Source organism: Oryzias latipes, chromosome 4, assembly GCF_053564925.1.
Source record: "Oryzias latipes strain Hd-rR chromosome 4, Olatipes_Hd-rR_3.1".
Taxonomy (NCBI): Eukaryota; Metazoa; Chordata; class Actinopteri; order Beloniformes; family Adrianichthyidae; genus Oryzias; species Oryzias latipes.
Genome location: NC_136240.1, coordinates 5083400 through 5097810, shown reverse-complemented (window position 1 = coordinate 5097810; position 14411 = coordinate 5083400). Strand labels below are relative to the sequence as shown.

Sequence of the window (14411 nt, the reverse complement as noted above, 5' to 3'; positions counted from 1 at the left end):
AGAGATTTGACAGGGATGACAGTTTGTTCACCACGTCTACAGAGATCAAATTACCATCAAAACCGGAGTCAATCAGGGTCTCGAACTCCTCCCTCGCTCCTGTGTGTACCACCAGGACCTTTACTGATGGCCGTGATGGCGGGGTGAAGGAGGAAACACGACTCACCAGGTCCCTCCTATACTCGAGACATCCCGAACAGTTTCGGAGGAAATGGCCAGACTGTCCACAGTACAAACAAAGCCCCTCTCTAATGCGGCGCCGTCGCTCAGCAGGGGGTGAGACGGTTAGTTCCCAGATGCATTGGTTCTGATGGGGGAGAGGAGGCTCGTTGTGGAGTGCTGGAGGGGGGTGGGGAAACCCACTCAGGAAGCGATGGGCGGAACCCAGTGTTGCTGCGCTGTTCACGACCCTGTGCCCTCATCTTCCGATCGATGCGGACCGCGAAGTCAATCAGCTTCTCCAGCTCGTCTGGTACCTCCCTCGCCGCCAGCTCGTCTTTGAGTGCGCAGGAGAGACCCTGAAGGAAAACGTCCACCAGTGCTTCGTCCGACCAGCGGGTGCTGGCGGCCAAAGTCCGGAATTCCACCGTGTCATCCACAACACTGCGAGAGTCTTGTTGGAGACGGAGAAGCTCCGCGGCGGCTGTTCGGTTGGGCGTGGTTGGATTGAACACAGAGAGCAGGTGAGAGGAGAAAACTCGAAACGAGCTGCAAAACTTGGCACCTTGGTCCCACTTTGCCAAACCCCAGCATTTGGCCCGACCGGTCAGGAAACCACTTTGCTCTGCTCAGAGGGGAACTCACTCAAAATTGAGCCGACAGGAGGACAAAAACGCTCGACAATCGATAGCTGTCCCATCAAATGGCTCCAGAGGTCCCAGCCGGATCTGGTCGGAAGAAGATGGGGAGATGTGCTCCAATATCGTGAGACGATCACTGAGTGTCTGTAATCCGGATTTATATCCCTGCAGTTCTTGGTGCAGAGCAGCAGAGTCCAGATCTGCAGATGGCTGGAGTAAATCTCTGTTCTCCAAACTTCCTGCTGGTTTTAACATGGTTGGAGCGTAATATAACGGGTGGTCAGATAGAATAAACCCAGAAGCAGGAAGACTCAAACAAATCCATCAAGTTTAAGCATTTACTTGAACCAAACAGAGAAGACGCTCCAACACAAAACACAGAGAGAACAGAACTTAAATAGGAAGCAACATGATTACAGGCAGCTGTGATCAATTAGTGAGGGACCACAGTAAACCTGCCAGAGAAGCAACCAAAAGAAACACTTCTAGAGGGCAACCATAACACAAAGAGCTTGTAACCTGTCAGCAAAAACTACAATCTATTGACATGATCGATCCTTTGTGTCGAAAGAAAGGCGAGTTTAGCGAGCTAGAAGATAGAAAAATAACTTAATTAGTCAACAATGGCAATTCAGAACAGTTCTCCAGCATAGAACAGGGTAAAAGAAGACATGACACTAACAACAAACACAGTTCGTTCCTTCCTTCCGTCCGTTCATCCATCCATTTTCTTGACCTGCTGTATCCATTGGGGTCATGTGGTCGCCTGAGCCTGTCCCGGTTACTGGTGAGCAAAGGCGGGGTACACCCAGGACAGGTCGCCAGTCCGTCACAGGGCAAACACATCCACACATGCACACCTCTGGACACTTTAGAGCAGTCCTGAGCATTATCTGGCCCGGGGACCGGCAATGGCCATTTGTTTGACTCTGACCAGCCCATGTTAGGTGAATGGGAAATCACAAAATAAACACATTGCCAAAATTTGTAAGATTTGAGCCAAATGAGATTGATTCCCAGCACCCTCAACTCTACCCAAAAGGATGCCGAAATTGTGACCAGCATTTTGAAGGGCTGCGGTGCAACAAAACATATTGGAAAAATGTCCGCTTAGGGTAAAAAGTATAAGATAGTTGCCGAATGCTGAGTATTTTTCACTGAGATTGGAAGTAAAGCCATGTGTTTAGTATGCGGGGAGCAGATCGCTGTACTGTGGTGACCGGGTACTCCCCCTTTTTTTTGTTTTTCTACACTTTATATCATTATCGCCCACAATGGAACAGACCGGAGGACAGGCACCAGCTCACCTTTACATAAACAGGATACTTGTATGATATACATGTATGCTGGAAATGTGTTTGTATGGAAACCTACACTATACAACCAAAAGTATCGGTTCACCTGCCTTATTCCTGCCACCTGAAGTCCCATCCATTCCTAACCCATAGAGTTCAGTATGATCCTGGTCGACCTTTTGCAGCTATTACAGCTTCAACTCTTCTAGGAAGTCTGTCCACAAGGTTGAGGAGTGTTTCTAGGAATTTGTGACCATTCTTCCAAACAGCATTGATGAGGTCACACACTGATGTTGGTGGAGAAGGCCTGGATCTCAGTCTCTGCTCTAATTCATCCCAAAGGTGTTCTATGGGCTTCAGGTCAGGACTTTGTGCAGAACACCCCACACCATAATTCCTCCTCCACCAAATTTCACACTCAGAACAATGCAGTCCCAAATGTACCGTTGTCCTGGCAACCTCCAAACCCAGACTGGTCCATCAGAGTTCCAGATGGAAAAGTGTGATTCATCACTCCAGAGAAGGCGTCTCCACTGCTCTAGAGTCCAGTGGTGGCGTGCTTTACACCACTGCATCAACACTTTGCACTTGGTGATGTGTGGCTTGGATGCAGCTGCTCTGACATGGAAACCCATTCTATGAAGCTCTCTGCATGCTGTACTTGGGCTGATCTGAAGGTCACATGACGTTTGGAGCTCTGTAACAGTTGACTGTGCAGAAAGTCTGTGACCTCTTTCCACAATATGCTTCAGCATCCTTTGAACCCTCTCCATCACTTTATGGGGTCACTTCATGTCTGAGTTGCTGTTGTTCCCAAACTCTTCCATGTTGTTCTGATGGAGCTGACAGTTGACTGTGGAACATTTAGGAGTGAGGAAATTTCACCACAGGATTTGTTGCACAGGTGGCGTCCAATGACAGTTCCACACTGGAATTCACTGAGCTCCTGAGAACAGAACATTCTTTCACAAATGTTTGTAAAAACAGTCTGCATGCCAGAGTGCTTGATTTGAAACAGCTGTGGCACGGCCAAGAGATTAGGACACCTGATTCAGATAATTTGGATGGCTGGGCCAATACTTTTTGTAATATATTGTATGTCAGAGGTGGGCACTGAGGGCCGCATTCCTGCATGTTTTCCAACATACCCTGCTCTGGCATGTTCTGCTTGGCTGGACACACCTGAACCAGGTAATCAGCCATGAGTAGGGCAAGACTATCTGGAAATCATGCCCACCCCTGTTGTATGTGTATACACAGTATGTGTGAGTTGCTCTGTATTTGTATTGTGTCTGATTTGACATGTATGTGTGAGGGTTTTTGCAGCCAGGTATGTTTGTAATATTTGAGTGCGTCTGTGGACAGGCCCTGGCCTTTTGATAAAAAATGACAATGATGAATCTCTGACAACTTGCTGCCTCTCTGAGCATTGGACAGTTGCTTCTGCAAAGTCCGTGGATTTCTGATAATGCACACTTTGAAGGCCATTATCCCCCTTATACCATGGTCACTTACAAAATAAATAAATATGAAATACATTTTTTAGAACTTTATTCTTGCTATTTTTTAGGTTCAAATCACTTTTTTACAAAAGGTGACTATTTGTTACGTGGTGTGGCGCGTTGTCATGGTAACAGCTGAGCGAACCTCGAGTGGTGTTGTGGTTCAGGTCCCCCAGCCGGGACTTGAACCAGGGGTATATGACCAGAAAGTATAATAATAACTTTTTAATCCACACCCAACAGCCAATCCTAATCGAGTATTCAGCTGGACCATGGTAGAACTGTCTTCATACCTCATGGATGCCTAAAGCCCACAAATGATTCAGGGAGTCATTCTATCAGGGTGGTACAGGTTTAAATGGAACACATGTGGAACAGATTTGTACAGGATACATGAGGAAGATACATTCACGTCAGCTTCTACTTAACTCCTGCTGGAGGTTCTGTAAAATGATTCAAATCCAGACAAACTGGGAATAACATGAGCTGTATATATACAAACATACAGTGAGGAAGAATTTGAAGTAGATAGATGTTCACTAAAACCATGAACGCCATGGACCTGAGCCAACAGTCCAATATATACATAAACAACCATGTTTCTTTAGGGAAAGTATTTGAACTAATGATTGAGACATGTTTAATGCACAGCTTTTGGTCATAAAGTGGATTAAGGCCAGGCTATTTACATTGTGCTTCTTTGTCTGTGTGCGAGTAACTTTAGTTTTTTTTAAATAAAAAAATTGAACAGTGGAAACTGCTCCTTGTGGAGCCATTATTGCGAGGCAGCAGATGTGCATTAGTAAATATCCGGCAGGTTGGGGTACGTCCGGTCCCAGTATCCGCCTGAGAAGAGCCAGTCCTGGGAGCGGGTGTGGGGGTTCTGGCCTTGTTGAAACCACCTGGAAAAAGTGCAGATGTGTTAGAGAGGCAGGAGGTGGACGAGAAGAAAAGGGCTGAAGGAGAGGGAAGGCTTCATCTCAAGATCAGTTAAAGGTGATTATCCTTAAGAGCGATAGGGCAGTGAAGGCCTGATGGGGATGGAGGACACCTGTGATGTTTGAGTAATTGCGAATAGTGCCAGTAAGTGGAGCTCTCATGCTGGTGGAAAAGAGGGGAAGATTATCAGCTTCAAACCGTTCAAACAGTGGCTCTACACTCAACACACAGAAAATAAAAGAAAGCTAAACAGTGGGATGTAGAGAGAATCCTAATATAAAAGAACAAAAAAACAGTCACACTTTCTTTTCTTTCAAAAAACAACATGAAACCAAAGATAATTCATGTTCAGTATCCACTTTTTTACACTTGTTAACATGCTTCCATTTTGCAATCACAGATAAAAAGAAGGGGCTGCACGGTGGCGTAGTGGCGTAGTGGTTAGCGCTCTTGCTTCACAGCAAGAAGGCCCCCGGTTCAAGTCCCGGCTGGGGGATGTGAAAAACACAACATCAATGGGGGACCTTTCTGTGTGGAGTTTGCATGTTCTCTCCGGGATCTCCAACTTCTTCCCACCGTCCAAAAACATGCTACATAGGTTGATTGGTAACTGTAAATTGTCCATAGGTGTGAGTGTGAGAGCAAATGGATGTGTGATTGAGGATATTCTACCCTGCGACAGACTGGCGACCAGTCCAGGGTATCCCTTGCCTACGCCCAAGTCGCCGGGATAGGCTCCGGCAACCCCGTGACCCCGAAAGGGAATAAACAGTTAAGAAAATGGATGGATGGAGATAAAAAGAAATGATTCATTTCTAAGAAATGAAAAAACTATATACAAACAAACTGCTTTTAAAGAGGAAAGATGGCCATGGATATCTAAAAAGGATCATCAAATGTTTCAGAAAGTTGAACAAAACTTTAAAAACAAAGTCTCTCTCACATAGAAAACAGCTTTGGGAACTTTCAGGTTCAGAGACTGAAATTCCTAATAGAAAAAAAGAGTGGACATGATCTACATGTCTTTCAGGATTCAGGAAAATGATCATGAATCATGTCCAAAGAATGTCTTGGGGGTCTGAAATGCAAAATACCAAACTAAAGACATGTTTTTTTCTTCGTACTGTTCTTCTATGTACAGCTGTTAGTTGCTAGAGAGCAGGACGCCCTGGAGGATGACTTTAGTTTCAGGTAAGAGGCAGAACCACACCTGCTCACATCATTTATGTCATGTACATTTAACAGCAAGCATCACTAACCTGGGGCCCAGGGCAGGACTTCTTTCCATCAATGCGAGGATGACACAGAGAAGGAGGAGGAGACAGCATATTAAAACATGGAAGTGCAACAACCGTGCAAACAGAAGCAACCAAACTGCATCCATTGTTCATGCAGGAAGCATCAAGGAAGGAGAAGAATTCACCTCGACTTCCAGTCCTCCTCAGATTTACTTCGGTTTTTGCGAGCGGCTCTTTGTTTCTCCTCCAGTCTCTTTTTCTCTTCACTGGCGAGGTCTGTTGGATCAAACCAGCCAGTCACAACAGTCCCACATGGCTTTGCTCGACTGAAGTTTGTAACATTTTTTTCTGCACACATTTCTCACGGTTTTGCAATCATCATGATCACAGTCGCTGATTAAATCACTGCAACCTGTTGGGCCACCGACATTCAGCTTGGCTCAGTTTTTGCACAGACAGGAGCGGAACATGCTGGATGTTTTTATTGGTGTAAAGAAAACGGGCTTATTATTTCTCCACGGTTGTGCTTAACAGTAAATTCAAGTCATTTGCTGATGCGTAGGGTTTTTTGCCTGATATTATTGCAGAAATTCTCCCGTTTAGTCTGACTCATTCTTGTTAAAGGGTCTTCTCTTGTAAATGTGAGCCTGTGGTTCTGTTTTCTATTTGAAGAAAAGAGACCTTCTCTTTCCAATTTACACGCATCCTGAGGTGATGTCAGACAAATGTTGCACTAACTCCTCTCGAGTTTGGGAGAAATTCTTCTAGCTTTCATGTGTGACCTCCAGGCCATTCCGGTGGTCTCCAGTCAGAAGTTAGTTGCAAAGCCAGGCCCCCACAATGTTCTCTGGCACTTTTACAAATGTTGAAACCATCAGCAAAGTGCTTTGACTCATAACAGAAAATCAAAGCTCTGTGGGACTAAAGTCTCTGAATTTTCTTCAAGCTAGCACAAAGCGGGATGCTGCCGTCCAGAGCTTCATGCTCTCAGCATTTAATTAGCGCTACTCGGCATTCCTTGCATCCTGTGGAAGCGCTAACATTTTCCCACACGTGGTTTTGTTGGGGTTAAATCCTGAACCACAATTGAAAGTGTCTGCCCAGATCCACAGAACCGGTTCTGATCAGCAGCAAGAACATGTTTACCAATGTTGCCGTTCTCCATGGCGCGAATGTCAGGTCTGAGCCTACAGTCGGTCTGGGGAATGACTCCCTCCATCTCTGGGGTCAGCTCATTCAGCTGCATGGCGAAGCATGTGAAGCTGTACATCTGCAATAAAAACACAACTTATGTTAAAATGCCATAGCTTGTGTGACGCACACATCGTGCACAACGGTGTAGCACCTGGGTGGAATTGGTGGGTCTGGGAGCGATTCTCCACAGCAGCTGGCTGCCAGGAATCACCTCCACAGTGTCTGCAGCTGGAGAAGGAACGTCCTCCTGGTCTCCACTGCTGCCCTGCTGTCAGTCAACAATCTTATCAGCCTGCAGGAGTCTTTATTAAAAGGGTTCTCTTTCTACTCAGGGGTTCATACCGCTTTGCTGGATTTCTTGTCCTCAGAGGATTTCTTGTCATTTTTCTTGTGAGCTTCAAAGGCTGCCGTGTTAACAACATGGAGACACTCTGTCCACTTCCCATAGAGCGCACACAGCTTCTTTTTGCTGTAAAAAAACACAAACACACTGTCAAACAGCAGAAAGGATTTCTGACCTGGGAAGGTTCTGCACCTGGGGGGGTTTGGATGTTTCAGTGCGTCAACACACAGGTCCGTTGCTGAACAACGGACCTGTGTGTTGTGAGTCTGCCTAACTTTAGCCGTATACGTTAAGGATAAATTGGGATCCAGTCATCTTCTTTTCTACACTCTGAAGTTTGTCTATTTTGACTTTCATTTCACGCTTGTGCAGAAACCCTCCAGACCGACTCTTTGCTGAAATACAGTTTAAATACCAAGAACTGTTCTTCTGCAGGAACAGACAGCACCAATGAAAGCTCCATTTTTATTTTTTTTACTATCACTGATGACTGGATGGATGAAGAGAATAAGGTCAGCTAAAAGAAAGAGTATTCAGATCTGAAATGTTTTCATTAAAAGTGTTGAATATGGTTTTGGTTGTTGCTGATAAATCTTTGGATAGCAGTCAGCACAGTGCTGCATCCTGTCTTCTCTAAAATAAGCTTTAGTTGTCATTTGTAAGCCATCATGCAGACATGTTTGCAGTTTGATTGTGAAGGTCTAACACTGTTTTTTTTTACGAGCATAAACCAGAAATTCTGAGAATAAAAGGGAATGAAAAAAGGATGAATAATTCTATTTGAAGGCAACTTGATGAAGAATGTCTAAAAAATAAAAATAAAAAGCTTTTTATTCCTCAAGAGTGTTCTGTACCTTTTATCAAAAATATGACCTTCCACTTTGTGCAGCTCTTTCCCAAACAGTCCACATGGTTTGAAATTCAGGCAGCACTTTTCACCAGTTCTGTGGAAAGAAAGGAAATAAAACATTTTTTTCTTTACTTTAAAAACACATTAATTTTGGTTCATTTTTTGGCCCACGTAAGCCTAACCAGATAACAGGGTTTGATTCCACAGACAGACAGACAGCAGTTTGGTTCCATGAGAACACAGACTCAGTTCTGTTCCAGGCTTCAGGTCAGACCACACTCGTGCACACGGACGCGGTTACCTGTGGTTGATCACCTCCACGTTTCCGTACTGCTCGATCCACAGCTGACCCACTATGATGTTGTGAACACAGCAGGTAGGATTTGTCCACGTATAGGCTTCGTTGTACCTTGAAGACAAACTCATGCCTTAGGTTGGACGTTTCACGTGTTTAGGGAAAGGCATGACTGCCCAGACATAATGAAGCCGGATCCTTTTTATTCTGTCACTTTTCCTCAGTTTTCTGAGGGTTCTTACTTGGGGAGCTCCAGGGTGATGGTGCCTTTTGGTTCAGCTTCAACACTCTTGCCCCAGAACTTCAGCTTTGGGTAGATGGATCCATGAAACACAAAGTCTTGCTTAAGGCCCTCAGCATGGAAGGCGCTGACCGGAGGATGGTGGCTCACCTGCTCGGAAATGAGCCTGAAACCCAGATCCTCTCTGAGAAAGCACGAGGGAGAGCATCAGTGGGAGTTTGGGAGCTTTGTGCAGAAGCTCCTTGCAGCCCACCCACCTGACCAGCTCGTAGGTTTCCCCCAGCAGAGGGTTGAAGGGTTTCCCTGTGCGCTCCCACTGAGAGGCCACGGCGGACACGGCAAACGCAGCCACACACTGCCAGCAGCAGATAAACACACCAAAGCCACCAGCATGAGCCTCTGAGCAAGTCTGAAACCAAGTGCCCCCACTTGTCCCCAGAGAGGACAAATACAAACATGTTTGTTTATTGTGCCACAGTCACAACCGTCCAAGGAAGTTCTTACTTGTTGAAATTGAAAAACATTCTGAATGCTAAGGAGTTTTTTCTGCACATAAACACCAGACAGGTTTTGGCTGCACGGCAGCATCCAGTGCAGAGGATTTTATCCAAGTGGAGCAACATTCTCTATGTTCAGACAACAGATATTTTGCAGCCGATAGAGTATTGGATAAATATTGAATTTATTATGTAGTATTGGATGTTCATCTTTGGTGAATTGATTTAGGGTATTGATAGATGTGTCATCAGGACGCTCTGCAGACACACCTTGCACCTGAGAGCAACAGTCTTTTGACCGTCCCATGTGTTGTGTTACTCCACAACTGAGTGTGCAAAGCAGACAAACACAAACGGATGAGTGGAAGAACATCTGAGGATGCTGGTGAGAGGTGCTGGGTGCAGAAGCGGAGGAGTTCGCTCATTCAAGATCAACTTTATGCAATGAATTGACGTTACATGCTTTGTGTTGTGCAGAACATGGAACACTGATGACAAAGTGTCCAGGACCTCAGCACTGAGTCTGTTTAAGCAGCAACAGGAAGGTGAACACTGCGAGGGTTTCAAAATGACCTTTGTTAAAGAGCTTCCAAGAAAATCTATGCATGAACACAGAATATAACAACCATTTGAAGGCAGCAAATGTGTTCCCAATCACAAAAATACACACATGAAGAAATCTGGAGTTTTACCTTTTTATAATTCAAACATAAATGTAAACACCTGATTGGTAAGTTTGAGTCTTTTGCAAAGTCCAGCAGTTATGGAGTTTTAAATATATATTTTAAAAAAAATACACTTTTATATTTTTTTTACCCAAATCTAATTTTTGTTCCAGAAATGTATAGAAACTGCAGAATTATGTGTTTTCTCCACTCAGATCATCTTCTGATCTATTATCAAAGTTTTCTCAGTGGTCTTTTCATTATGATTTTGCGGTTTATAGCCAAAATCATAAAACCCTGTGTGTGTCGTTTTCTTGGACATAGTTTCTGCAGAGCAGCAGGAGTTGATTAGAAATTCACCTCTGGGTTGTGGACGGGGTTGATGGCGCATAGGTAACCCTCTGCTGATATTCCATCATCCCTTTGTTTACATTCTCTCCCACTAGCTTGCTGCCCCTCACAACATCAACCTAATACTAGCTGTACAACAAAACTGACAAGCGACATCAGATCTATCCAGCCGTCCAGTTCTGATCCAGATTCCAGCTCAGACAGGAAAACAAAGACGTTCATGGATCTGTTTGTCTGACAGTGGATGATCAGAATGGAGCAGAACTGACAGACTTTGGCTCCGCCCATTTCAGTAGCTGTGTAAAGTGAGAGCTTTACCAAATTGTGGGTTTTCATCTGCTCCTAATCATCATGAATTGAATAAAGAAATGCTCAGAAATGCAGTAGCAGTTTTAAATCCTTAAATGTCTTCCAGCATGAGAAAATGTTCAAACACATGTTAAAAACACCAAAACACTGTTTTCATTGGAGTGGGTCTTTAAAAGTAAACTAAAGGATGCCATTATTCACATGACTTGTTTATATACGTGTCAGTTTTTAAGTCCCATTAGCTAGTTTGTTCAGCACATTGGACCCATCCTTTGGGGGAGCGGTGAGCTGCAGACACAGCCGAGCTCGGGAACCATTTGGTGGTTTAACCCTCCAATCCAACCCCGTCATGCTGAGCGTCAAGCAGGGAGGCACTGGGTCCCATTGTTAGAGACTTTGCTACGACTCAGCCTGGATTTGAACTCAAATCCTTCCTTTCTCAAGACAGACACTCTACCGCAAGGCCACTGAGTATAGTCTACCAATCTTGTAACTCCCTGACATTTTAAAAAACAGGCTACACTTTCCAGTCATGTGTGAGAGAAATCAGGCAGAAGACAAATGAAGTTGTAGAGGTGGAAACATCCTATATGATGTGGAGGAAGCCTGGAAGTGAGCTTGTGCACTTTACATGATACACTGTTAGATTAAGAATTAAACTGGCAGCCCTCCTAACTCCAGGATGGTTAACAGTCACGGGTGAGGTTTAACTGCCTCCGCAGCCACTCTTTCTACAGACGGCGTCAGAAAGCCACATGTCATCAGCAAAGAAGTCTAACGCACTGGATGTGCCAGCTCTGCATTAGTGTCAGCTCCCTGGATCTGCACACTGCTGCAGTGCTGCAAAGAATGACTGCAAACAAACAACCTGCAAAAGAGCACATGGCTGGTGACAAACAAAACATGCGAGCTGCACTTGTGTGTGTTCACCATTTTCACAGGATGTAACTATAAAGTCTACCTTCATCCTCTCAACAGAGTCTGAGCTGGCGTTGGCCTGGTGAATGAGGTACGTGTGCTCCATGTACTCCGTCAGACGCTGCAAGAAGCTGAGGGGCTCGTTGAAAATCACTGGCATTGTAATCTTGGAGAGCTCCTGAAAGAGCCACGAGGGGAAAACGGGGGACGGGCTGTCATTACAAAGAAGAAAATTGAGTCCATTCATACAGAAACCTCCTGGAAGTAAAATATGCATCCTCCCTGATGAAAAAGATGGAAGCAGTTTTGGCTGAATGTGCACTGATCGTCATGTTGCTCTAAGCAAAAGCTTTGCTTACAATATACCCCCCCCCCTTTGGAAAGAAGAAATAGTCTTCAAAAATCGCATTCACATAAAGAAAATCTCGCTTGTATTTTTTTTTTTATGCTTTGAACAGTTTAATCGGGATGCAGAAGCACACAAAATGACTTCATGTGTCTAATTTCTGCAACAAAACTATTTTAACAACAGTTTTCAGCCAAGCTCATACTTTGTGGGACAGGAGGGTTCAAAGCCATGAGCTTCTCACCTTTAGTGTGAAGCTTCAGCAAGTGACAGTGTGAGAGCCACACTGACAAACAGCTTCTCTGGTTAATTCTAATCTAAAGTGTAAAAGGCCATTAAACTGGATTTCTCAGGGAAGCTTCTATTTTTTTGGTAGATTTACTCATTGAAAGTCCCAAAAACAGATGGTGCGGCCTAAATGTTGTCTGTAGTTGAAGATAAAAAGCAAAAGCCAATCTTGCTAAACCCAAGTTAACCATAAAACTGATGGGCAGCTTGTTCTTGACATTTTTGTTTAGTTTCTGTACTTTACTGTTGAAAGTCATTCCATGTTTTACTATGAACCACTGAAAGCAGCTAAAAGACTTTTTGCCCATAATGTCAGAGTTCGAAAACCATGAAGCTGTCTCATGATTGACTTTTTGAACATTTTGAAAAATACAGGTAATTTCATGCAAAAATTCAAGTTCTCTTCAAAAAGATCCAGTGTGAACTTGATGGAGAACCTGGTGTTATTTCTAGTGTTTAAAGCAATATTGTACAAAGCCTGAGAAAGGTAGGACTGATTGAAAATGATCATCATTTGTTAGGATGACTCTCCTGTTGCACAGATTCCTGCATTTTACATCATCTGCTGTTACTATAATTGCTTTAAAGGAAAATAGTCAGAGTCAGGGCTAATGAAGCCTCCTCACCATTCCAATGCAGTTCCTCAGGATGCTCCAGATGCTGAAGTCATTCCTTGAAAACATTGGTGCGGGTAAGCTCATCCTGGGCAGACAGAAGCAGATGTGTGTTTACACAGCACTCCTGAAGATGCAGGTTTCGTTAGAATTGACACGGATCATGACGTGAACCCAAAGCATCTCAAGGACGTTAGATTTAAAGATTATGAAGCAGACAGAAACAAAGAGCAGACGAACAAAAAGAGCCTGAGTGCTGGGAGGCCCCGACCCTCCAGACTGCTGGACCAAAGCGGGGCTTCAGCAACTACAAGTCTGAGTGAAACTAAAGTGAGATACTGTTAAAAAATTACATTTACAGCAGCAACATTAATAGAAACAGTATCTAACCTCAAATTCATTGTTACACTCAAGTGACTTCATGAATATTTAACTGCGTCGACACAGAGCTCAACCTTTACCGTTCGTCCCAGGACTAAACCCTTACACTAAATTATTCACACTACCAAGTGGAAAGACTCGCAGGCAAACAGAAAGACAGAAGATCACTGATAGCGCAGAGGCCTCACAGCAGATGGCCATGTTTTTGTGGAAATGACAGCTGTAATGTGTTTGCAGAGTTTGGTAATCCTCAAATCACAGATAAAAATGAACCAATTTAAGAAGCTGTCTGGCATTTTTGCACTGCTGACCTATGCTTTGTTATTCCGTTGGGTTGAGTCTCGTTCTTGTCTCCATGGCAATACTCCTGCTGCATGCTGGTAGTTGGGCTGGTAGTTGGGCTGCTACAAGGGCTGCTTAGCATGACAGAGCCTTCGTCTTCCTCTTCGTCCTCGTCAAAGGAATGGCTGGCGACCGTCTCAAAGCCGCTCAGGGAGATCTCAGAGTCTGATTCTGGCAGAGATAAGCCATAAACTTTAGAATGTACATTCATTGTAATAACGCCTTTACTTGTTCCACATATTGTGGTGTCTGTCTGCCTTTTTAAACGTGCAGCAGAGTCAGGTTGCTTTGCCAGACCAGACCAGAGGATCAAATCTCATGATCTGTGACAGACAGACAGTCTACCGCCTGAGCTGCAGACACACCTGAGATATTTAGCCTAAAGTCTGAAAACGGGAGCCGTCAAGAAAGGTAAAATCCAATTCTGCCAAGGGAATCATGAGTGTGGAAGTTAGTGGGTCTTATGAGTGGACTAGAAGATGATGGTGACAAATGGTCCGTGGTAAATGGCGTGTACCTAAACAGCACCTTTTTACCTTTCCTGAGGGCCCAAAGCGCTTTACCGTCACAGTCCCATTCACCCATGGACACACACATTCACACACTAATGGAGGCTCCGCTGCTGAACGCTGACGCCAACCTCTAACCACCAGGAGCAATAAGGGGTTCAGAGTTCAAGGGGACTTCAACACAGGGGCAGACAGAACGGGAACTGAACCTGAGATCTTCCTATCAGAAGGTCGACCGCTCTTCCACATATTATTCAGAAATTGCTCTGCCAAAGACTTTCTGGAAAAGTACATGGTTACACTTGTTCTCCAAAATATATTACACTAGTTTCATTTTTGTAGCCCAAATGACCAAAGTGCCACTGAGCAAAGCAGAAAAAAAAAACCCCACCCCACTTCACGACTGACTCTTGCACATGCAGTCTGAGCTGTGGCTGTCCCCTCCACACAGCTAATCCAGAAAGCCAAAGAAAATCTGTTGTTTATCTCAACAA

At 44.4% G+C, this 14411-nt stretch overlaps 1 protein-coding gene across 13 annotated transcripts in view; it reads right to left on the bottom strand.

Moving 5' to 3' along the window:
- Positions 1-3930: 3930 nt before the first annotated feature.
- osbpl1a (oxysterol binding protein-like 1A) overlaps positions 3931-14411 on the bottom strand; it is a 34132-nt gene continuing 23651 nt past the window's right edge. For 4 of the 13 annotated variants that reach the window (XM_078945591.1, XM_011473721.4, XM_078945586.1 and 1 more), the window contains 13 exons: positions 13378-13579; positions 12698-12773; positions 11481-11615; positions 8955-9052; positions 8699-8881; positions 8463-8570; positions 8166-8255; positions 7311-7437; positions 7120-7236; positions 6921-7044; positions 5960-6050; positions 5796-5816; positions 3931-4499 (listed from right to left, as the gene is read on the bottom strand). In XM_078945591.1, the coding sequence (XP_078801717.1) occupies positions 4397-4499; positions 5796-5816; positions 5960-6050; positions 6921-7044; positions 7120-7236; positions 7311-7437; positions 8166-8255; positions 8463-8570; positions 8699-8881; positions 8955-9052; positions 11481-11615; positions 12698-12773; positions 13378-13579 (1475 nt within the window). In that variant the 3' untranslated portion in view covers positions 3931-4396. The remainder of the gene's footprint in view (positions 4500-5795; positions 5817-5959; positions 6051-6920; positions 7045-7119; positions 7237-7310; positions 7438-8165; positions 8256-8462; positions 8571-8698; positions 8882-8954; positions 9053-11480; positions 11616-12697; positions 12774-13377; positions 13580-14411) is intronic. The other 9 variants (XM_078945593.1, XM_078945592.1, XM_023953965.2 and 6 more) reach the window with 5 other exon arrangements.